This window comes from Poecilia reticulata, linkage group LG9 (assembly GCF_000633615.1).
Source record: "Poecilia reticulata strain Guanapo linkage group LG9, Guppy_female_1.0+MT, whole genome shotgun sequence".
NCBI lineage: Eukaryota > Metazoa > Chordata > Actinopteri > Cyprinodontiformes > Poeciliidae > Poecilia > Poecilia reticulata.
In genome coordinates, this window is record NC_024339.1 from 18,095,704 (window position 1) to 18,121,160 (window position 25,457).

General features: G+C 39.2%; 1 protein-coding gene across 2 annotated transcripts in view; it reads left to right on the forward strand.

Annotated features, from left to right (window-relative positions):
• ptch1 (patched 1) overlaps window positions 1-25,457 on the forward strand; it is a 63,838-nt gene that overhangs the window by 1,067 nt on the left and 37,314 nt on the right. For both annotated transcript variants that reach the window (XM_017306869.1, XM_008418343.2), the window contains exons 2-5: window positions 1,566-1,758; window positions 24,250-24,439; window positions 24,599-24,668; window positions 24,760-24,851. In XM_017306869.1, coding sequence (XP_017162358.1) covers window positions 1,566-1,758; window positions 24,250-24,439; window positions 24,599-24,668; window positions 24,760-24,851 — 545 coding nt within the window. The remainder of the gene's footprint in view (window positions 1-1,565; window positions 1,759-24,249; window positions 24,440-24,598; window positions 24,669-24,759; window positions 24,852-25,457) is intronic.

Here is a 25,457-nt window from a genome sequence, read left to right on the forward strand (position 1 = left end):
CATATCTCAAGTTTGATTCAGAGGGTCTCACACACACACACACACACACGCACGCACCCGCACACACACACGTCCTCTCTCTCTCTCTCTCTCTTGTGTTGGCTTCTCCACTCCCCATGCAGACCGGAACACACGGCCAGCTCCACAGGGAGAAGGGTTGTCTGCCTGTCTGTGTGCGTGCGTGTGTGTGTGTGTGTGTGTGTCTGTGTGTGTGTGTGAACGTGTGTGGTGGTATTTGTGGGTTTTAACCACATGCACTCTTCAGGGTATTTAATATCACCTATTGATGTGTGGGGCGTGCAACGGTGGAAGTGAAAGCCACCCCAGGGACAGTTCATAGACTGCTTCCCTTTAGAATACAATAGTCTCTGTGCAGTGGGATATCTGCCATGTGTTTATAACTGAAGTTTCAAGCTCTCAGATATAAAACTCCTGTTGAGTTTTTCTTTTAAAGGCATAAATAAATGGCTAAAGAGATTAAGTCAAAACCCCACAGACTTATTATAAGTTGACAGTAGAGCTGCATGATACATCTAATCACAAAATCAGTATGTTCAATATTGGAATCACAAAAGTTTCTGGAATCATTATTTGGAAACTATATTCTTATAGCCATGCATTGACCTTCACTCAGAAGTCTACTTCCATTCAGAACCAGTAAATAGATAATTTTGTATCCAATACATAAATAATGATCAAGTACTTCTTTTTCTTTGTTCTAGTGAAGTATATTTAAAAACTTTGGAGAAATATAATCAGTTATTAAGGATAGTCCACGTTTGTACAATACAATAGGTTATTACCCCTGAGCAGACCAAAAATCATGTCCTGTTAGTAGATATTATTTATTGGAGTCAACCATTTCTGTATAGTAGGACACCAGTTTGTACGTAATTGCAGATCTTCATGAAATGATTGAGGCCAAGCTGACGGTTCTTTCCCATCATTTACCTCCATCGACATCCAGCTGGAAACCAGTTTCAAACTGTTCAGTTTCACTCTATCCATAGCTTATTATTGCAGCTGTGAAATGACAGCACTCTATGTACAACCAATATGTGTATGTTTGGGTATGATGGGTCAATAAAGAGATTTATTGTTTAGAAATCCATTCACGTGCATTATCAAATTGAATCCTAATGACTAAAGATGTGCTGATCAATGGATCAGAAATCAGATTATGCCGACGTGTGGTTGCCGTTCGTATGTTTGCCTCAGAAAAATTGAGGTAATCAATTTTTCATTGATCGCCTCCGATCTGTGATCAGCAGGTCAGATACCAAAATATTATATCTGAAACTGATCTTTCTTTTCTGCTTCTATATGTTAAAGTTCTAAGAAAAAAAATAACACATCTGTATTGGCCTGGAAAAGTCTGATTGGTGCATCTTTACTCAACATTAACTCCCCCTCAGATGTGTTTTTGTGGGTAAAATTTGTTACTTTATGCACATCATGTGTGTAAATAACCTCTTTTTCTGTATTCCAATGGCTTTGATCTGGTCAGGTAAGTGTAATCGGTTTGCTTTCATTGGCAGTAATTTCATTCTCTTGTCTTATCACAGGGGAAGGCGACTGGGAGGAAAGCACCTCTGTGGCTGAGAGCGAAGTTCCAGAGATTTTTATTCAGACTCGGCTGTTACATACAAAAGAACTGTGGAAAGTTTTTGGTTGTGGGCCTTATGATTTTTGGAGCTTTTGCCGTGGGTTTAAGGGCAGCTAATCTGGAAACGGATGTGGAGAAACTCTGGGTGGAAGGTAAGACGATGTTTGGCTATGGGCTTTTTTGTTAAGTCGCACAGTTTCTTGAGTGTATGTACGAAAATCACCAGCTATAAAGACTTTTAAGGAGAATTGTTTAAAGTTTGTGTCTTGGAAAGTGGCCGAGCGAAACTGTGTTGGATTTGCAAGAGGTAACAATAACGTCACCCGTGAAGAAGGTTGTAATTAGGCTCATAAGCAGCCCTTGGAGTTGAGGAAATTTTTGTCAAAGCCGCCATTTTGTGAGTGTGTGTATGTGTTGGTGTGTGTGAGAGCCAGCCCCCAGCAGTTGAAGGCTCAGAGGCTGTGTGTGTGGTCCTGTTTTGGACAGCTCTCAACTTTCCAAAAAGATTTGTTTCTGGCTGCAGGGAAATAGCAAAGCACGGACAGGAGCTATGGTGGAAGTGTCACTCAGTTTTCTTCTTGTTTTCTTATAGAGAATTTAGGCAAATGAAGAAATTTAAAAGAGGGAAAGAGAGTGTATGCATGGGTGGTTCTTTGGGGGTAAAGGCATGAGGCTGAGTTTTTTTCTCCCTCTTTGATCTGCATTCCTGTACATATGGCTCAAGTTGGCTGTTCCACTCATGAATGAAAAGACAGAATCTGCTATTTGGAACTGAACTGTATATTTGAATAAATGAATTAATATTTTTTTGCATACATTTTTGTACCTTTATACTATTCTTTCATTCCTTTTTTATGTGAAAACAATCCACGTTTTTTAAGCTTAAGCGTCAAAGCGGACGGACTCCCAACCTCTTCCCCTGGGCTTGCAGACCTAGCCCATCCTTGCGTGCTGCTGCAGGGGTCTGGCAGACAGTGGTCTTCTAATGCATTGCGCAGGCGCAGTTGGATCACGTTTTGTGCAGAAAGTAGCCTCTTCAAACACACATTCCTGATTGTACTCAGAGGATCACACAGTTTTCACATGCCAGAACCACGATCAGGAGGACCGGGGCGAGAAGGCGTTACAGGAAATGCAGAATGTTATGGCGGAGTGATAGAAAATATATTTTAGCTGTTAGGATAAATCTGTTCAGTCTTTCTGGCATTTCAATGTTTTTTTTTTAGGCAAAATAAACATTTGCTATCATTTTTAAAAATTAATAATTTTAATTATCATATTTTATTATCATATTTTCTTTGTATGGTTCTATGTTTCTATTTAATACAATTGTAAACCAGTTTTGTTTATTGACTTATATGTGATATGACAGATTATGACCCCTGATAAAACCAACATAACTATGATCGACCTCCTACTGGAGTCTAATAATAGTATTTTTCTATTATAGACTGTGAGCAGACTAAAGAAAATAACTCTAATTTAGCAGATACTAAAGTATATGTTGAAAGTCCATTTGGTGGAAATGAATATTCCTTTCTTAGTCCCACAGTGTGGGAATTCTCTTTTTACGACAATACAGTAACAAAATATTACACAGTGAATATAAAAATATCTAAAAACAGTACAAGCAACTGCATATTACTAAAGTACCTGTAAACAACATAAAAGCGACTGAAACTATAAAGGTCACTAGTTGACCAAGTACCCAGTTTTCTTGGTTTATTCTGTACACTCAGGGTGACATATATGTTTAAAATGATAAAAGGACTTATTTAGATTCTTTAAACAAAAACCTATAGAAACAAAAATGGAAAGCTGAAATTCACTACTAATGCAACTCCAGACAACTTATTGATCTACAGTTTTGTGTTGCTCCGCTATGACTGTTGCTAAATGAGATTTTGCCTGCAAATTAATCTTATTTTGGCACTATTGGTGTACTTTCCATATTTTTCAGTAGTCAGAATCTGATCTGTTTGCATATTATAAGGCGTTTTAAACTTAATGGATATATTTGGTGGAAATGTTGCTGAATAGTAAAAATGTTATAGTTTGAACATTAGTAGCATGAAAAACTGTGTTCCTTTGCAGTTTACTACTTTGGCAGTTTTTGTTGTTTTATGGATGTTTCTAATGCAAAAGGAAATCACCTGTCATAACAACTAAAACATTTTAAAGTTCCTTTTACAACCAAAAATTTAAAGTAATTTTCTAAATTCATACCTGTAGTTTGCTGCACTGAATTGTGGGAAAATAAGTTAAATTTAACAGATATTATTTACCCCCAGGACTATGCTTAGTTATTTTGATTTGAACAGGAGTCGTAGTTTATTGTATTTCACTACATTTGACAGGTACTGGGAATCAGAAATAGAAATTTTCATTCAATTACCTATTTTTTAAAGTTATCATACACAATATCATCACAATTACTCATCCCAGCATAATAATGATAAACTCTAATTGTTGTTGTTTATAAATCCCCAAAAATTCCAGCGTGGTTGAGTTTGTGACGTATGGGATTTGAACCATTTCTCATCATTATTTTCATGAGAACATCAAAAAAATGTGTTTCAAAGTATGATTTTTAATTGATTCTATGTACACCTTTTATCTGGGAACATGCACCGCTGAATTACACTGTTCGAATGAAGGAGCCAGTTTAATAAGGTGATTTTTTTTTTAAGAATATTTTTTGGACCCCTGGTTTTTCAGGCTTTAGTATTTGCAGATTCACCTACTTGTGGATTATTTTTGTAGAGCATATCTGAAATATTTTAAAGAAAATGCAGCTTTGGATGGTGAGGTACCTAGATGCAATGATACTTAACAAGCTATTGGCTGGCATTTGCAAAGCGGCCAATCCAGGAGTGTCATTCTTTGTTCTTGGTGCTGATTGGCTGTGCCCCCCCTACCACCCCCACTGGGGAATGGATATGAAATATTGCCGATATTAGCTTCTTTAATAGTACTAATTGATGTGTATTAGGGTATATTTTGTGTTTGAACTATTAAAATTGGCAAGTACAATTGTTTGAAAATGGGTCTCAGGTATTTGCAGATTTGAGCTATTCGCAGGCTCTGTGTTCTCTAACACTGTCTGAATGTACACCGTGCATCAATTGTACCTTTTGCCTAAAAAGGCAATCACAGCAAATTCCCAAAATATGATAAAATTTTGAGCTCATATGGATTACCTTAATTAGAATCACAATCAATAGAAAAAGGGTATGACAGACATTTTTCAGAATATACCGTACAACTAAATTAACTTCTGAGTAAGATTTAAGCATTTTGTAGTTACTTATTGTAATAAACAAATGGACTCTTAGTGGTTAGGTACGTTGATACAAAGCGCTTTGTTTATGCATATGAAACGAAAAGAGGCAAGGAAAACAATTTTGTTCTTATTCTTACAATAGTCTGGTAGCAATGACCAGTATGGCTAATAAAAATGATTTAATGTCATACATTTAGATGCATTTTTTTTTGCCTACAATTCAATCACTGCACACAGTCAAAAATCTGACACTAACAATTGCTGTCATAAAAAATAACCCTTATTCATGACCAAATTGGCTTCTTCACTACAACTTTTACTGTGTTTTGATGCAAATAAGCAACTGTGATATGACTGCATTCCATCATGTTTTCTGAAGCACGCTTAACATTTATTGTTGTTCTTAAGACAACCACAAAAAAAAATTGTTGAAACTGCAAACCCAACCAAACAGTCTGATCTTTATAAAATCAAGCTAATTTCAAGTGAAACAGGTACTGGTAGTAAAGGGATCTCTAGGAAACATTAGTGAAAATGCACACACACTTGGATTACAAAAAGGGACCTTCTCACACACATACACTGACAAGGAGACAGTGCTTTGGTGGTTTCCTTGGTCCCGGTGCATGAGGGGTTCCAGATGCTGGTAGGGAGAGATCTGTTTGTTTAGATTAGACTGCACAGCTGAGGGATAGATTAGTTCTGCCTGGACCGCGGAGCCCTGTGCTGGGCCGTGCTGGGGGAACTGGCCCATCATCCGAAAAGAAAAAGAGGCGAGAGGAGAAGAGGACAGACCAGCTGTTTATGTTTCATCTGAAACTGCCCTCCGCAGGCGACCCATGGACGACCCCGCCTAGGGAAGCTGTGTGGCCCACAGACGCACATACGCTACAATACTGTTGGAACTCTGCATGATTTCATTTGGGGTTCATTCTTGCCTGCTTTCTTGGTTGTAGCCAGAATCCCCCAGCCGTCCACCATCAACTGCATACAGCACTTGTCTTGGGTGTTTATTCTACGTGTTGTCACGTGCAAAAGCATTAGCAGGGGTTGTCTCTTCTCACTGCACTCTCTCTGCACTGTTTATAAATGCTCAGACACAGGAAGTTCTGTTTATTAGACAAAGTGACAGAGAGAAATTGGGAGTGAGACACATACTCGTGCAAAGGGGTGATTGTCTCCTTATACACCCTGAACTGTGAGAAAACATGGAGGGGCCGGTATTTTTTTTCTTTAAAGGTTGCCCCTATGTGGCCTTTATTTGACAGTTGTCAGATAGGAAAGCAGGCTGTCAGAGAGGGAGAAGACATGTGGCAAAGGTCATCAGGCCAGAACTTGAACCTGCGACAGCCTAAGACCTCCATACGTGGGTCACGGTTTACCCCTGTGCCAACGCCGCAGCCGGTATTTTATCTTTCAAGCAATAAGGAATTGGTTGTAGGTATGGGATAGTAAAAGATCCTCAACAAGAAGCACTGTATTTAGAAATACTTGAAACAAAAAATACTCTAGCTGCATTTAATTGAAACACTATAACAGGAGTTATTCCTATGACTATATAAAAATTTGATTATTACCGTTAGATTATTTTCATTATAAAGTTCAAAGTCTGGTATTTTGTTTTTGATCCATATAAAGAATACATAACCAAAGTTTACCACTGCAAGTGCAAGAATATTTATACCATGCAAAATAATATTCTTTATACATTTTGTCAATGTCAAATGTATTTATATAGCACTTTAAAAACAGGTTTAAATCTGTACCAAAGTGCTGTACAAAAATGATAATAAAATAAGTAGATGAAAAGAAATAGAAAAATAATACAAGAAAAAACTATGTATAATATCAAAAATAATAAGAGTACTGTATTTTTTGGGCTATAAGCCGCTACTTTTTTCCCGCACTTTGAACCGGTATGCTTATACCGGACTTACAGCCCTGTATGCTTATAGCATAAGCTTATAGCCCGGTGCGGTTTTTCTGTGGATTTTTCTTCAACCGCCAGGGGGCTCTTTAGCAGGAAGTGAATAATTCGAAGTCAAAATTGGAAATCAAAGAAGAAAGTGCTGCTTTTCATTTACAACAAGCACATGTAATGCTAGCAGCCATATACATGAATACTGCTAGCAGCAGGCACGACTGAGAAATGTTTGAAAACTCATACCCCCTCATCATGGAAACCACACAGGAGAAGTTCATGTGATGCCGCTTTTAAGTTGAACTCTATCGATAGCCGCTGCATACAAGCTCTGCGTGAACGAATCCATGGTTCGGCGTTGGAGACGGAGGGCTGCGAGAGAGGCGGAGATGCCAGCGGCTTATAGCCTGGTGAGACTTATAGACAGACATACGTTTCCAGATTTTTGTTTTTTTTTTTACTTTGTGGGTGCGGCATATAGTGAGGTGAACAATATAAGTGCAATTAGCTAATTAGACTTCCAGCGTAACTCGGAGTCTAATGAGCTAATATTAGCTGACTAATTAGTTGGTCTAGCCTGCAGCTGGCTTCTTGACTGTCGCACGACCAATATTTTATCTAAAGTTGAATGGTGGATTATGCTCCTTCAGTTTTCACAGCCTGATAATCTGAAGTAATTATGACATGTTTTTATGCTATATAATTTCTTATGCAAAAATGTAAAACAAAAATACATTTTATTAATTTAAAGTAAATGCTTATCATTATTGCTGCTAATTTAAATGCTATTTTTGTAACTCATATTCAGTATGAGTTACAATATTGCTGTTAATATTATCTTTATTGTAATTTTGGTATTACATTTTAAAAATCTAAAATACATTTCAGTGAATATTGTGCAAAATATACATTTGTTCTGCCCTTTATACCATAATACAAGCATAAAAAGCTCATCAGTAGTAATTAGTTGGTTAATTGGTCAAGCTATCTACTGTGGTACCCAAACTCCGGCTGTTTTGGAACATTGTAAGAGTGATGGATAATCCTACTTTGAATTTGATCTTCTTCTATGCATGAGATTAATTTTGTTGTTTTCTTTCAGATTGTTGACCGGCAGTTATAGGTTTGGGTGGGGCAGGATTATATCAGGCTACCCTCCATAAAGCTGGAAAAAACCCTGGTCTCTCCGGGTCTTTCTCTGACATCCCATCAATAGGACTTTAAAATATAGAAACTATGCTACAGAACATTTCTGACGTTTTGGACTTATAACTTACTTAAACTGCGATATACCGGTAACGGACTCATGTCTTCCTGGTAGTGATATTTTAAGTCCACTTTTCTTTGAAAAAAGTGATTTAGGTCAGAATGCTTCCACACTGCTGAGAAGCTCTGTGTTTATTTTCACTGTGCCACTCACAGGAAATGATTAGCTCCAGCAGGAAGTTGTAGTATTGTGATGTCCTATCTTGATCTCCCCCACACACAAACATTGCTTGGAGTCAACTTTGGAGAAAATGCCTCATGGCGAGTGTTCAACTCAAGATGCACCCTCGATTTCAAATCAGTGTAATGATTAACTGTCAGAGAAAAGAGACATGGATTGGAGGAACACGAAGGCTTTATTGTTCTTCCTGGCCACAAATAGCAAATTATGGTATCTCTCAGAGTATCAAGAGGCCAAGGCCAAATTGTAAAGAAAATAAAACCATTGCCTGCCTCTCATTAAAAAGATATCAAACAAACATTGGCCTGCTGTACTACTGAAGTCCCCCGCACCTTTGACTTTGAAATGGGAGAGCGCCTCAATTTGCTGATTGGCAAAGAGAAGTAGCAAGAAGTGGGTAAAAAGTTTACAAGCTCTTGGCATAGATTGAACTTGATGAAACAGATGAGCTGGAGTTGTTCTTGGCGCTAGTGAAGGTCATTGCATTCACGGAAATGTCCCAATTCAAGCTGAAACGACTTCACACTGCCCAGATTTATGGTGTGGACTTGAGGGCACAGAGTCATGAATTGTAGTCTCATGGCTACGGGCTGACGAGAGGCCCCGGGGTCCCGCAGCACTTTCTTTGGGTGCATAAGTGCAGAGGCCAGGGGCCACGGGCATGGACTCCAGAGACCCTGAGGTCATCTCGTTGAGGCCCCGCTATTTAAAACCTCACCTGATACTCACCCTGTGGCCTGGGTGCAGAGTGAAGACTCACAGCAGAGGGGGTTGCAGGGCGGGAGCTGCAAGAAATGCAGCAGAAGTCGCAGCTGTCACCAAGGCACTGAAGTGAAGAGGTCCATCTTTTGAACCTGACTGTTAGAAGGGAGTCTGAAAAGGCATTTATTTTATTTTTGTGTGAAAAGAACTGTCCAGCAGAGGGCAGTAAATCTGAGGTATAATCTTTGAACTGATGTTTATGAGCACCCTAACTGAAAATAAATTATAGTTTCCCAGATTTTAATGGTTCCAAGCAGATTTCTTTGTATGATATACGGTGTGTGTGACCAGTGTTTTAAATTCAGAGAATATACAGTCATAAGACACTTTTATGTACACCTTGTTTGTCCTGGATTGGACCTCCACAGATGCTTTATTCTTTGTCCCATAGATTCAGCAAGGTGTCAGAAACATACTTCAGGGATTTTGGCCCTGCACATCTATTATCAAAAACACTTGTTGTACCGTATCACCTCAGTTTGTTTGAGCTTTGATGATGGTAGAGGCCATTGTAGTACAGTGTCATGTTCAACAAACCTGTTTGAGATCATTTTGAATTGTGATATTCTGTTTTAACTTGATGAAATAGCCATGAAGTAGGCATCTGTTCATAAAAGAATAGATGTGGTCAGTAACAATACTACAATGCTGGGGTTAACTGTTGTGATTTAAGTAATGCTGATTTAGTTCCAAGGGGTTGCAAGTGTAATAAGAATATCCCATTAACCATTACACTACTACTACCAGACTGAGCTTCTGATCAAGGTAGGATGGATTCCTTGTTTCATGTTGGTCTATGCCAAATTCAGATTCTCTGCCATCTGAGCAGAGAATCCAATGATTCCTAATTGCCTAATCCAATGAGATTTCTACTCATTGGATTAGGCAAAATGTTTTCAATTTGTTATTGTCTAGTCTGTGTTTGAAGCAGCATCAGTTTCCTGTTCTTTTCTGACAGAAAGGGCATCAGCTGTGGTCATCTGCTGGTTCAGCTCATCTGCTTCAGTGTTGCATGTGTTCTGCAGTCCTTGGTTTGCACAAGTGGTTATTAGGGCTACTGTTGGTCTGTCTTTCATCTTAAGCAAGTCTTGGATAACCACTGGGTAGTTTCTCTTTTTCAGATTGTTTTTTTTTTTTTGTAAACCTGAGAGACAGTTGTGTGTGAAAATAAGCACTTTATGAAATAATTGTACCAGCTTTTTCTGAACCAACAACCATTAGACACTTAAAACCCACGATCTGTTCAAACTTAAGCAAATCGCCTCAGCCATTCTTTAATGCCTAAAAGCATTGAGTTGCTGTCATGTGATTGACTCATTATTGTGTGTGGTAACAAGAAATTAAACCACATTACTAATAATTTGACTGATGTGTGTAATTAAAGTGGGTATTTTGCTGAACTGCAAAAAAAAAAGTCACTGTAAACATTTTGCACTTTCACAAATTGGTCCTTTTGCTTTTTTTGGTCATGTTCATACCTGTTCTAGGTCTGCCTGGATTAAGACTATTCATACACGCCATTGCAGTCAATGATTTTAAAAGATGCCTTTATAAACTGCTCGTAGTCCTGGTTATGTGACGCCAGTAAATATTTTGTTTCAGCAGGAAATTGCTGATGGATAAATTTTGGTTTGAGTACGAGTTGTAATCAGTCATTTTTCCTTATTTTGACTTCTCCAAATAGGGATCAAAACCCCAGTTCATGAAAAAAAGATGCAATATACAAAATTATCCATCCATTTTCTTGCACCCTTGTCCCTTAGTGGGGTCGGGAGGGCTGCTTGTGCTTATCTCCAGCTAATGTTCCGGGCGAGAGGCAGGGTCACCCTGGACAGGTCGCCAGTCTGTCAAAGGGGAACACAGAGGCACACAGGACAAACAACCATGCACACACTCACCCACACTTGGGGACAATTTAGACAGAGCAATTAACCTGACAGTCATGTTTTTGGACTGTGGGAGGAAACCGGAGTACCCGGAGAAAACCCACGCATGCACAGGGAGAACATGCAAACTCCATGCATCGAACCCAGAACCTTCTTGCTGCAAGGCAACAGCTCTACCAACTGCGCCACTGGCAGCTCTATACAAAATTATATTGAAATAAATTATATGTGAGATGGCAGTATTTCATTATTATTTATCCACATAATCAATCAATGCACTTAATAATGAGGACACATCCACTTCCTTTGTGCTCCGCTTTTGTGCATGCTGTGATTAACAGCAGAGCCGACCAAGTTGGTGGTTGTTTTGGTGGGAATGGTAGTGAGAAAGACTGCAGTTTTAATGTTAAGTGCTTGCAGAGAAACTCCTCGTGGAGAAAGATGAAGAGGAGGGGGGAGCGCCTCCCAGAATGTGGCGTCTTCAGCTGAGACGATTGTGGTTTTGCATGGTTGAATTATTCAGCTTTTGATGTGCATAAAAGCAGTGATACATGCATGGATGCATGTGCACAAACACACGCGCACACACGCACACACACACACACACACACACACACACACACACACACACACACACACACACACACACACACACACACACACACACACACACACACACACACACGCACACACACACACAGACATTCTAAAACTGTTGTTGCACGCAGAGAGGCTTTGAGGTTCTGGTTCTGTGAATGACGAGGTGGTTGACCAGTGCAGGCTAATTAGACGTCCCTTTTTGTGTGAGTGTTTTTTTTTCCTTTTTATCTCTTTCTTCTTCCTGTCGTGCATGTTATATTTTTTTCTCCCCCCACTGCAGTATTTTTTTCTTCTGAAGCTTTCATTCAAGAACCGCAAGCACTGAGAACACAAAAAAGTGTGCCCACACCCAATATTTTTCCCAGTTAGCTGAGAAGTCACAGTAGGCGCCTATCGTTCTCGTGTCATCTGTTTTGCTCTTGCACGGTAGTTCTTCAGCTGCGCGCTCAGATGCTCATACAAACTGCACTCAATTAAGTGTGTGTTTATCAGTTAGCCACAAACAGGATTAAACCCTTGGTGTAAGGAATAACATTCCTGCGTGGGTTGTGTTAAACATTACGAGTTGATGAAAAGTGCAGGCAGATTGGTGAGGGACGTGGTGTTGGAGGAACATTGAGCCTATGGTTCTGTAAGCAGAGTTTTGCAGGGATGTTTTCTCAAGTTGGCTCCCCGGTATTTGAAAGCCCTACCTGGCCGAAAGTTAAAGTGCATTGCCATTTCGAGTTGTGAAGTTATCCGTGTGTGTGTGTGCGTGTGTATGCTTGTGTGTGTGTGCGCGCATGCTGCAAATGAGAGCACACTCCCATTCACAAACAACTTCCTGAGATGCCTCCAAGTGCTCTGTTTACATTCTGCATTCTTTCAGGCGCTCTTATTCAAAAACCAGAGCCCTGCAAATGACCGACCACATGAGACTGTGTAGAAAGTTACCACCATGCCCCCCAACTTTACCTCCTTCTTTTACTCCTCTATTCCTCTTTCCCCACTGCTAGAAAGGACTCTCTCTTTTACTCAAGCGTCTTTTTTTCTCCCTCCTCTTCTGCCTCTCCCCCCTCCCTGGCTGGAGAGAGTGGCCTCAGAATGCCAGATGTATTACAGAGTGAGCCACGGCAATGTAAACACTCAGCCCTGCCATGAGAGCAGGGTGGTCTGGCCTCCCTCCTTCCCTACCCTCCTTCTCCCTTCCTCTCTTCCCTCCCTCACAGTGCTGGCTGCCAGGAGGGTGGAGAAGTACAAAACAGGAGAGGGAGCACATTTGTGTGTGTGTGCGTGTGTGTGTGTGTGTGCGCGCGCGTGTGTGTGTGTGTGTGCGCGCGCGCTCTGGAGTAGAGAGAAAGAAGTATAGTAGCAGTAGTGTGTTTGTGTTTTGGCCACGGAATCTGCCGTAGACTTAGAGAGATTGGAGTGTGGATTGATTCATCTCAGGCTGCAGTGTGGAGAATTTTATTGCAAACATATCCAAAGTGTGTCTTCATGTATGTATGTGTGCTAGTCGCTGGAATTTTATGCAGCCCCTCTGGCTTACCGCAGTTACATACATAGCTTTATAGTTCATTGCAATTCCTGCAACACGTCGTCACAGAATCTGGCAGTAACAGCAAAGTACCACACAAGCACATGCAAGGCATGAAAAGAGAGTAAATATTTTCTGTCAGATGATTGAGGAGTTTGCAGTTTAAATTTGAGTCTGTATTAGAACAATAAAAATGGCAGCAAATGTATGTTTCGGTTTGGTTAGATTTTTAAAGGTAAATGTCATGGAGAGCTGACTAAATACTCCTTTACCATGTTGTAAAATTGCAGTTTTGGATGTTTTGTACCTAAAAGAGCTTGCGAAATTTTGAGTCTGCTTTGACTGCTGATGGAAGGTTATTTTCGGCTTCTACTGACAGAAATGGGATTATGTTTCTCCAATAAATAACATTCACCAAAAGGAGGTCACTTAGAGTTGTTTTAGTTTGATTTAGTATCATAATCTATTATGTTTTAATAGGAGTCAAATGGCAAAACTGGGATCAGAACCTAACTTATTGGAAACAGGATGTAATAAATAGTCTTATGAAAACAAAACAGGTAAATTAAACTATATGTAAGATTTAGACTTTTTCATGATTGTTTTCATAGTACCCAACTACAAAAAATGAATTTACTAAACTAGCGTGCAATAGCTTGAGGAAATATTTTGTAATTGGCATTAAATGGATAGGAAAGGAGCAAAATATGAATATGTAGATAAAATAAATTGGGACACTCTATAAAACCTTTTAGGCTTTTTTAAACATACTTGAACATATTGTTATGTAAAATATTTTTTAGAATACCTTTTAAATAAGAATATAATATTTTACCAAAAATATGCTAATTTTGTTCTTGAAGCTAAATATTGACTCCTTTACTGTTATTCCCATTTAAAATAGCTAAAATAACATACCACATCGTATCAGCAGCATGTGATTAAAACACCCTAACAAGTATGCAAGCCACCAATACAATTAAAAACAAAAAATGCAATAGAACAGAATGGGATTAGTAATAAAACTGATGTTGAATTCACACATATTCATATGATCTAATTTCAATCTTCCAGCTCGTGCCATTCAGACCGGGCATTTAAATGCGTCCTGAGTGATGACATGGATCTTAAAGTAAATCGAAGTAAACAGAGAGAGAAGACAAGTTAGACAAAATAATGGCGATTTCCTTCTGATATTTTTACATAATCGCCATTGTACTGCAACAGAATGTTTATGTGCAAAGAGACGGAGGAAGGTAAGGCGGAAGAGAGAGGGGGCTGCATTATTACATACATCATTTACATTTTTATCAAATAACCTAATTAATTATGAGTGTTTTTTTTCTCAGATTGAGTGAATACAGCAAGAAATACAACTAAGACAACTCCAAACTACTACATTACAGCCAACTGTGCCAAAATCAGAAAAAATAAAGCACATTATACTCACTCAGTTGTGGAGTATTTAGACAAAATCCACCCTCCTGTCTTTACGCAGGACACACTTCAGTGACCGTCGTAGAAACCTCATCTGTACATCCTTTTCTATACACTGTTCTTTGTTGTATCCTTAGCAAATTCTAGGGATTTTATCTGCAATGCTCCAGAAGCTTTAAGTGTCACCGCTCAAGGCTGAGACTCCACGGTTTTTACGATGTCCAGTTGTTCAGAAAAGATTGTTCAGATTGCTGGCAATGTGTTTTAGATGTGTTTGCTAGCAAAACTTTGGGGTGACAGATTCACTCTGACCATCTAATCAGATCACTGTAGGCCTTCAAAAGCAGATGGTGTGAGGTGAATCTGAAAGCTGATTGGCTAAAATAACCGTTCCACTTCTATATTGTTTACTGAACATAGGTCTACTTTGCCGAATCTGAAGGCCCTGCACAGATAATTTAGGCTGCCCCTGGCAACAAATAGATACTGAAATCTGATTGGATGGAACAGGATGTAATAAATAGTCTTATGAAAATAATACACAGGTAAATTAAACTATTTACAAAAAAAACAGGAGAAGGCCTTCTGGGTCCTGACTGCCCAGCCCTGGAAAATAGTAACCCATCTTTGATGAACCAAGTACTTGAGATCATTTTACTGCATCAGAAATTTTGTTAAACTGAACAGGTTAAGTAACACAATGCTATCCGCCATTGTTTTTGTTATCTGAACATGCAAATGTAGAATAAACCCTGCGCATGCTGCACATGTGCACTTTCACACCTGTTGAGTACTTTACACCTCTACGGGGGGGTTCACAAAAAGGACCACTCTTAGACATGGTTTCAAAAAGTCATAGACTCAGATCACTGGAGACGTGTAAATGCATGGCTGGATCACAACAAATAGTTTTACTTAAAACGAGCTAACCATTATAAAATCCTCCATAAATTCTGCTGACAATGATCAAAAAAATACCAATGACTGTCTGAAAACTATGGATATCAGGAGCAGAGTCAAAGCCCAGAACTTGATTGTTGGTTGTCATGAAAGATGCTGTATATGCAAAGATGTTTCCCAAGGGTTTAGGCTGTCAGCAAGAAGACAGAAACAGTATTCAGGCAAGTGTTATTAGGTATAGGGGACTTGATCCTCACATAATTACCATTAAACTATGTTCTAAACAGGCACTATTAATGCCATTTTCTTAAATGTTTTTCTTTTTTTATTTTTTAGTTAAAGTTATTCGACCAAAGCAACCTGTTAGTTGAACATCAGCAAATGGTTGGATATATAAGAAATTTAAAGATTAGCCAGGATGCAATGACTACAGAGGTCATTTGTGCAGCTTACAGATGATTTATGCATAATAAAGAAGACGGAATCAAGTTGCATTTATGGCAGACATTACTGGTCTGCAAAACTCCAAAGAAAATGAAGAGCTTCAGAAACTTTACATCACAAGGAAGCTTTTTGGCTAATTTGAAGGAAAGTATAAACGAATTGGAGATTGTTTAACCCTACTGCACTGTGCTGGTTTATGTCAGCCAGGGTGACAGGACTATGGAATATTGAATTGCTCTCAGGATAATTTTTGCTCTTCCTCTCGCTTTCTTTTTGCTTCTGCCTCTGCCTTTTTCTCCGCACTCAGGAATGTGTGATTTTGGGATACCTGCAATCATGGGCCATCTTTACAGGAAATGACAAAGAGATGGCTGGCTGAGATTGGCTGCTCAGGCTCATGTCACGGTCTGTTATGACTGGGCAGTGGGCCAATCACAAGATTGTAAATCCAGCAAGGGGGAGGCAGTGAAAGCTTACCTGATTTCAAATTTACAGGCATTGACAGGATATGTGTCCTCCCCCCATCCATCTGCATGGTTTTAAGTCATATAGTTTAACTGCTGAGGATGAACAATGTTAACACCTTGAAATGACGGCTGCGTCCATTTCTCGTTTAGGTATGAAGGTGTATCCCTTTTACTTGCAACATTTACTTCACAAATGCATGCACATGTTGCAAAAACAGACATTTTACTGTCAGTGTTTTCTTCTACATCTACCTTATAGTCTTTCTGCTGCCTTGTGAATCTATTGGTGTTGAAAGGGATTTTTTGGGGGGGCAGAGGGGAAATGGGATTTGGGGGGTTGGTAGAGGAGATTGGGGATTTGAATGAAGGCAACAACGTGGAAGAATCTGCCCATTGAGGACTGTGTGAATGTACACCTCGGGCCCAGGAGAAGCTGCATTGGGAGCCAGCCGACTGCTAAATACACCCATTTTAGGAGTTGCAAGGGCCGGACAGGTGATTAGCATAATCGGGGGCGAGGGTATCCATAGATATGGTAATGCTTCATTTAGGGGGGTGCAGCGGTTGGCAGCTGGAGTGTCACATTTGTGTCAGGGGGTCGGGCTGTTTTGGGCACATATCAGCTTTCTACTCTACTCTTTAATTATTTTTTCTGTCGCTCTTTTCTGTCATTCTCTCTCAGTTTTTTGATCATTTTACAGAACCCTCTTTCTAACTTATGTGGAAACCTACTCCTGTCTAAATGCTAACAGGGCACAGGGAGAGCACAAGGGGAAAGAGCATGAGAGGGAAAGAGGGGGGGCTTGTCATGGGTCAGATAGGGTCTCTGCTCTCAGTAAGGCCTTTCATCACATATTTATGGCTGTATGCACACCTGCATTCACAACTACTATGACTGCTGCTTCTAAGAAACTACTACAGCTGTTGTTGCTCTTGTTTTTTATTCTTCTAGTGAGAGTGCAAGTTGGAATTGGTCACTTTTTTTGGTTTGCTTGTGTTGACTTAAGAAGTACTGACATTCATGGTAAAAATGATTTTAAAAAAGGTGATGGATGGATGAATGGATAGACGGAAGGTAGGGCTGCCCAGTATTAGAAAATCATGCAGTGGCAATAACACTGGTAAATATTGTGATGATGATATGAAATGTAATATGTTCTTTTTTTCTTCTTCTCTGTGTCCAGTATAATCATCTGCTGTCCTGAAAATTTGTTCAACTGGTTAAATATTACTTTAGCATGGAAAAATTAATGTTCATAACACTTTGGTTATATTGGCCAACAATGATGGCACTCCAAACAATCCTTTGCAATATGAATAATGCCCAGACTGATATTGCGATGATGATATTTTCTACAGGCTTAATGGATGGAAGGAGATAGAAAGAAGGAAGGTAGGAAGGAAGAAATAATGGATGGATGTGAGAGTGATGACTTCTGACTTGACTTTAAAGATCTAACTGATAAGAAGAAAGCTAACTGAGAATTTTGAGAGAGTGGAGTTGGGACAGATCAAGCTAGAAAGTTCTCTGCTTCTGTTCACTAATCTATTTCTTAGTACATGACTATTTATACTGGCTTGTTTAACAAGGTCGGGATTAACCCAGTTTGTGGTCTTTACAGACACCATTCTCTATCTTATTTCTTGTCATGGCCGTGTCACTTGAGTCGCAGTATAACAGAGAAAAAGACTTATGGGTATGTTGTTTTGCTCAGTGACATTAAATAAGTGTGATCAATTTGTTTGTAAAGTGAATGTAAGCTTACAATTGAAGAATTTTACTAATTCAGTCATGCTGAGCCTCGGGGTGATGGTCACAGGAGGACACATTGTTGCAAACTTGAACATTGTGGGTTTGCGATGACAAACTGAACTTGTTTTTTTGAGTTGTTTTGAGTTGTTTGAAATTACTAAAAGAAAAGCGACTTTGTGCCTTATTGTGCTGTTTTCTTTGTTGACATCACTGTCATACAGTTTAAACTGTATCTACCAAAGATTTGGTTCACATAACCTGCCTGCAACCATAATCTTCTTCTTTTCTGCAGTTGAAATTTAGATTCACATATACCCACTCTTAAGAGATTAAATCGCTCTCTTTGTCTGTTTTCAGTGTAGAAACCAGGGATTAAAGTAGTTTAAAAAAATTTTTAGGTTATTTTTACCTTGGTTGAAAAGTGTTTTTTGTTCATCCCTTGAGCGGTAGCTGTAGCTTTGGGTATGGGACATTTCTTTGCTGTTTGCAGGAAGGTGACCTGGGTTTTTCTTTTTTTGGGGTGGGGGGGGGCGTTCCCTACACCACAGGGGGTTCTTGCTGAGATGGGGCCTAATCCAGCTAATCCATTCTCTGCATACATGCACACGTGTGCACACACACTTACTGATGTGTGCTTGGCCACATGCATGTACACTGAATACACTCATACATCTTGGATGCTCTGTCAGTTGAACATCTGCTTAACGCAGATAAGAATTTTTTTTAACCATTTTACCTTTTCTCTGTCATATCTAATATTTCTCCAACGTGCACATCACACGCATTAGTTTAAGGACGTGGTTGCTGTTGTTTTCCTTGAAAGTGTGAGCTACTTCCGTTTTCTGCGTGAGAGATGTCTGTGGGATGGGGCTCTGGTGCTGTGTGTCCTGCATGAAAAAAAGAGAAAGTTGGCAAGCAGAAAAGGGGGCTGGGCTGGCTTTGACAGAGGGGCCGGGCTGATTGCCATCATGATCTGGCCAATCACAGGGTAGAGCTGAATAAAGCAAAGAGAGAGAAAATGAGAGTAGGAATGGGAGGAGGGAGTCCAGAGCTGAAAGGACGAAGGGGGTGATGTCAGTTCCTTAGAAACCTACGTCCTCTCCTTTCATAGCCCACTGCCCCCCACTCCAACACTTGGAGAATAGGGGAGCCCAGGGGTTAATGTTATGCAACATGTTCAATACCCACACTGAAGGCTCTGCCACAGGGGCATACACAAGCCTCTTCTCTTCTCTCAGTAATTTTCTCAGTGATGTAGAGAGTTTTGAGTGGAATCGTGTTGTGTGGACAAATTGGTCATTCCAAACTTATATGTTGATTAATATATTGTTTTAACATTGGTCAAAAACCAAACGGTACAGCTCTATCACATGTTTCTTCAACCCTTATTAGTATTTGTGGCATAAGTGTATGTGAAATCTGGAATGGGCAAAGTTTCAGAGTTACTCTTCAAGTTTGCACTGTGTACAAAGTTTGACAAAAGATAATCTAAAGTGTACAAAAATGTATCAAGTAAAAACAAATCCTTGTTAGAACTGAAGAATCAGCATACAGTACAACAAAAGGGACAAACTTAGTTTTTCCCCTAATGATGGGGTTTGATGCAATGTCCAACTTCAATCACTAGGTGGTGTTTCAATCCATATATGTTTTTGTACTTGATCCTTCATCTTTGCCCGTTTAAAACAAATGAATATAAAATGCTTACATTTGAGGATGTTTATCATGGATTGCATTAACTGTCTTTTTCTGAGAGATCAAATCCAGGAGTGAAATACAAACACACTTCCTCTAGCAAAAATCTAGATTCTTACAAATTTTCTTATCTTTTGATATTCCCAACATGTTTATTGTGCATCATGACTAACTGGAATATCCTAACGTAGAATGGGGGAGTTGAAGTCAACACAACAATATTACAGCTTAGGAGATTGTCATGAATCCATATTGACAATAATCTGTAAGGGGCAACAAAGGATTGGGAAAACAAAGTGATATATTAGAAATCAAAGACACTCTCTGCAGCAGAGTCTGCTAAGATGTCATATCATACTTAGAATAATAACTTCTACACTGAAGATAGTTGCTGTTAGTTCAATCTGAATAAATATAAACGTTTTAGTTGCAACCATGATTACTGAGTGAAGCTGGTTGACGGTTCTTTGTATATCTCTTGGAAAAATTGCCTTCACTTTACCAATCACTACGAACTGGTTCAACCCAGCTCTTTTTATTAAATCACCCAGCTGTGTTCTCACAATTTTTTTTCCAAAAACATGGACACATTTTTACTATAAAAACTGTATGCTGAGCTCTCATCTGGAGCATACTGGTTTCTTGTTAAGGCGAAATGTGCTGTTTGCTGCAGATCGTATAGCAGTCCAGAGTGTTGAAGCAGCAGTGTATTTTCATGTTAAAGAAGAAAAACACATCAGGAAAAAAAATAGTGCTGTTAAAGCAAGTCAGTGACACTTTGTTTTGGTCACAGCAGCTGAACTTGGAGCTGAACACCTTCAAGTTATCAACACAAGCTGGGGTCACCCAGTTTTCCTTGGAGGAGGAATATGGGAATATGTGTCATTGAAGAAACACAGCTGTGTGTACACACACTCGTATGCACACCCCTGCACGTACGCAGCACTGTGTGCACACACACACTCACACTTTTTCCTGGTCCAGCTGGGGTGTTAATTTCACCCCACGGCTATGTGAGTGTTGACCCCAAAACTTTGCAACCTTGTGAAGTGAGGAATTCTTGAAGCTCAAGGCTGTAATGTGCAGTTTCCTGTAGAAGAAGACTACATTCCTTTGACTTGTCCCTTCCTTTACTGCTCGCTCGCTGTAAACTCGAGGGTTTTTGGGTGGCTGTCCGCAACTTGGAAAGCATTCCGGCCAGACAGTGAGTTCTTTCTAAGCACAGCCCTCCCATCTTTTTCCAATTAGATCTTTCTTCATGTTCTCGCACACGGAGAGGCAGGGTGAAAATAGATGTGCTTCCTTCCTTGTATCAGTGTTATCTTTCTTCCTTCTGGCAGTGCACTTACACCGAGCCTGAGGCTAGCTTTGCGTCCGAGTGCTGAGTGCATTGGACAAGTTGACTTGTTAGTGCACTGTCGGTGCACATCGGGTCCTAATCAGTTCCATGCATGCTTCTTTGAAGGCAGTTGCTGGTGTAACATAGCTGTGTAGCTGGCCTAGTACTGGAAAGCATGTCGCTCTAGTTAGGCTCGGCCTGCTATTAATGATGAGTATTATAAACATGCTTTCAGACAGGATCAGATGGGAATGCTGTTTGGGTCCAGAAAAGAAGAAATCAAGTGTGTTTTCCTAATGCCCCAAGACATGGCCCCCTCCCTCCCGTTCCATTGGTCTGACTGGGTGGTCCGGCCCAGCAGAACAGGCCTGCTTATGTTCAACTTTAATGCCATTACAATGGAGTAAAAACATTCAATCCATGCCTACTGTTGCACGAATTGAGCCGAATTGTTAAATTGGATTAAGGCATAATAAAATGTTACAGATTTTTCACACGTCCAACACTCTTACTGGGAATTGTTCATGTTTTGTGTGTTTGTGGGTGTGTGAGTGTGTTCAAGACATTGAAAGAAGACAACTATGAATTACTTGAGCTTTCACTGAGTATTTAGTTTCTGATGATGGAAGGGGTGCAAATCTACCTCTCATAAATCTGGCACACTGAAATTGAAGTTGTGCACAGTCACACACTCGGTATTAAAAGCGCTCCTACAGCGATTAAAACGTGATGGTTTTGGTGATTTTTACTTCATTTTTTTGTCTTTCTTCAGTTCTTTTCATCACTTTTAAAGCAAATAGCACAATCTGAATCTTTTTGCCACTGACTATGTATGTTATAATGCTATTCACTCCTACTTAAATTGCATTAAAACAAGCTATTTACACTGTAGAATAATTAGTTTTTACTTTGAAATTAAATGACTAGATTATCGTTCTAAAGTCAGTTTCAAGTATTGTTTCTTTTTTACTTTGAAGTTTATAAATACAAATATTCCTTGGAATGCATTGATATGAACATTTGGGACAGTATCAAAAAGAATTGCAAAATCCTAAATGTTGTACAGAAAAGTTTTTTTTTATTTGTTTATTTTACTGCAGTTAGTCGTCACAATCCTTTTTAGAGGACACAGATAATGAAGGGAAGACTATCATAAAAGCACTGCTACTACACACTATATATTTGTACACAAACAAAATTGGCCTGATATTGATTGAAAGGTTTAAAAAAACTGTTGCTCTGGAAAGTAAAATTTATTACTACTATATTCATATTTCAAAATAGAAATTTGTTTTAGGACTCTGTTGCAGGGGCATCCGAACTTTTTGTCACAAATCTTTCGAGCCAAAAGTACTCACCGGACAAAAAAACTCAAATCAAGTTAATAAAGTATCCAGATTTTTAAATTATTATTATTTTTTTCTAAATTAATGTTTTTTTTTATTGTAGATGCAAAACTTAAAAGTAATTTTGCATGTTTGCTGTAGCAAGAGGAAGTCATGTAGTCTTCAGCTTCTTTTGGACCTGATTGAACAAATTTATTTGCTGTAATAAGAACAGGATTTGAGTCACTTTCTCTCCAACGCTTGCTATAATTATACAAGTCTAATAAAAAATAAAACCAGTTTTTTTGGGGTTTTTTTTAGTAAAGAGCCATGGATGAATGTGGTTCTACATTTTGTTAGAGCCAGGTTATAAAAAGAGAAATACTCTTGTTAAGATTTTCTATTGTAAGAAAATTATGTTGGTAATAATTTTACCCTAGTTAAAATTAAAAAGTATCCATCTGCATCAACCACCTGTTCTGCAGGCAAAGTTTGCATCATTCTTGAACTGCAGTTGGGGGCCAAACAAAATCAAGCGAACTTCCACAAATGGCCCACAAGCCACACTTTGGACACCCCTGCTCTATTGCAATTTGAACAAATTTGTTAATTTCTCTCATTTTTAGATTTGTGTTTAAATGTATGCTTTGATGAAACATTTAAGACCTTGACAGAAGAGTGGAGGGTTTTACTCCCCCCCCCATTTTTGTCATAATGTTAAGAAAAAACATTATGCTAATAAGCACAACTGATTTTGAGGGGGGTGAAGTCATTGCACTTCATGGAGCAAAGTTTTAACAGACTTTGAAGAGCAACCACAGACTTCTGTATATCTCTGTTTATGGGGAATGAATTGTTTGACATATTCTAGTCTGGTCATCTTTTATTTTTCTATTCATCATCCTAAGGTTCCTGTTTTGCTTTGTCTTATGCATATGTATAAGTTGAACAGTGTCAAAAGAGCACACTTTTCTGTTTACTTGGTATTTGATACAGCTCATTTAATTTTTTAAAATTTACATTTTTTTATATTCATCATATGAAAAATTTAGCCCTTGATGTTATTGTAAGACTGCCCTCTTGCTAAAAGAGAAATATGTGGGTTTTAAGAAAATGGCCACTTATCAAGGAATTATAAGTCAATCGATAAAAATCAATGAACCTTAGATCAACTCATTAATTGATAACTTGTACCCCTACTTGCTAAAATTGCCCAGTGTATCTTGCCACACCATGGGTTGAAATTGATACTCACTGTTTTTTTCCATCATTTTATTGTCAAGTTTGGTAAGCCAGTGAAAATTTTAGCCTCGATTTACTGTTCTTAGCTAGCAGGATGGGCGCACGGTATGGACTTGTTTCGCTGTAGCCCATCTGACATGTTGTGCATTCAGAGATCCAATTCAGCAAATCTCTTATTTGAGCTAACTCGCCTTTCTATCATGTCAAACAAATCTGCAATTTCTTCTTTGACGTCCACAAGCTGTTCACCAGAAAAAAAAGCACGTTTTTGACGGCTAGATGAATCAATTACCAAAATTGCTGTTCTTGTGTGGCATTCCTGCTCTGCAGTGTTCAGGATCTATCGGAAGTGGTCCAAAGAAGTAGCATTGGTGACCTGTGTAAATACACCCACCGCGCACTTCTAAGTTCAAGTCCTCGATTAAAGACACTAGAGACGAAACAAATGACCTCACTCTTCAATTTAAACAAGCTAATGCATATCATTAAGTTTATATGCTTGTGAATTATAAAGAGTTTGATTAACTTATTAGATATTACATTCAAATATACATGAGATGTGTTCAAATATTTGCACATTGGGGTAAAAAAAAGACACCTTAATGACTGAATTCTTCTTTGTCCAGTTGGTGGGCGTGTTAACCAAGAACTGAAGTACACACGACAGAAGATGGGGGAGGAGGCCATGTTTAACCCTCAGCTGATGATCCAGACACCGCGGGAGGAGGGAGCCAACATACTAACGGTGGAGGCCCTTCTACAGCACCTGGAGTCTGCTCTCCGAGCCAGCAGAGTTCATGTTTACCTTTATAACAGGTAACTAATGTTTTCTGTCCTTTTCTCAGATGTTTGTGATAAGGCAGTATTACATTAAATCCTGTTATGTTAAAAGTCCATGTCATTTTCCCTCAAAGCCTGCCCTGGTGGAAAAAAAAAGCAAAAATTGAATGCATATCTAATTTCTGTTTGTTTCAGACAATGGAAATTGGAACACTTATGCTTCAAATCAGGGGAACTAGTCACAGAAACACATTTTATGAATCAGGTGAGACAATAATTTGTTTTTACATTTACTCCCCAACTTTGACACCAACCTGTCATTTGGTGTGAATTCTGCTTTGTGTTTATCCAATCAGATTATAGAAAAGCTTCATCCCTGCCTCATCATCACCCCTTTGGACTGTTTCTGGGAAGGAGCGAAACTCCACTCTGGAATGGTCTATCTCCCGTAAGTACCACATTTCGACTTATCAAAACTGATAAAAAATTATTTTAGAAAATTCCAGCCTTGCACTGCAACGTTTTATCTGCTCGACTATATCCTGACAAGCACACGGAGGGCCCACTGAAATCCTAATTAGGCACACATAATCGCTTTTCTCTTTGTCAGGTCAGTTGACAAACCGATTAAAACTATGTTTGGGGACATCTCTGAGAACTGAGCTTCTCTGCACTATTTTATAATGTTAGCTCAGCTTAAACTACACCAGGACGCTTTCCTCTGCATCTTCTTTTTGCCTCTGGTAGAAGAGGCTACTTTAGCACACTGAGCCCATCTGAAGAGACACCACAGAAGAGCAAGAGTGTGTGCATGTGTGTCCTGAACTCGTCCCCTCTGAAGGCTCTATTGTAGTGGTCTCTGGCATGCGTATCGCTGGCAATGGTTTTTCTCCAGCCCTGGGCCTCACGCCATTGTCTGGCCGTTCTGTTGCTAATAGCCTGCTGCTACAGTAATACTGAGCAGACCTTTACCTCTGCATGGGTTTGTCCACGCAGTAAGTGTGTGCCTTCGCCGGTGGTGCATCCATGTGTCTTGTACATGTGTGAAAAGCAT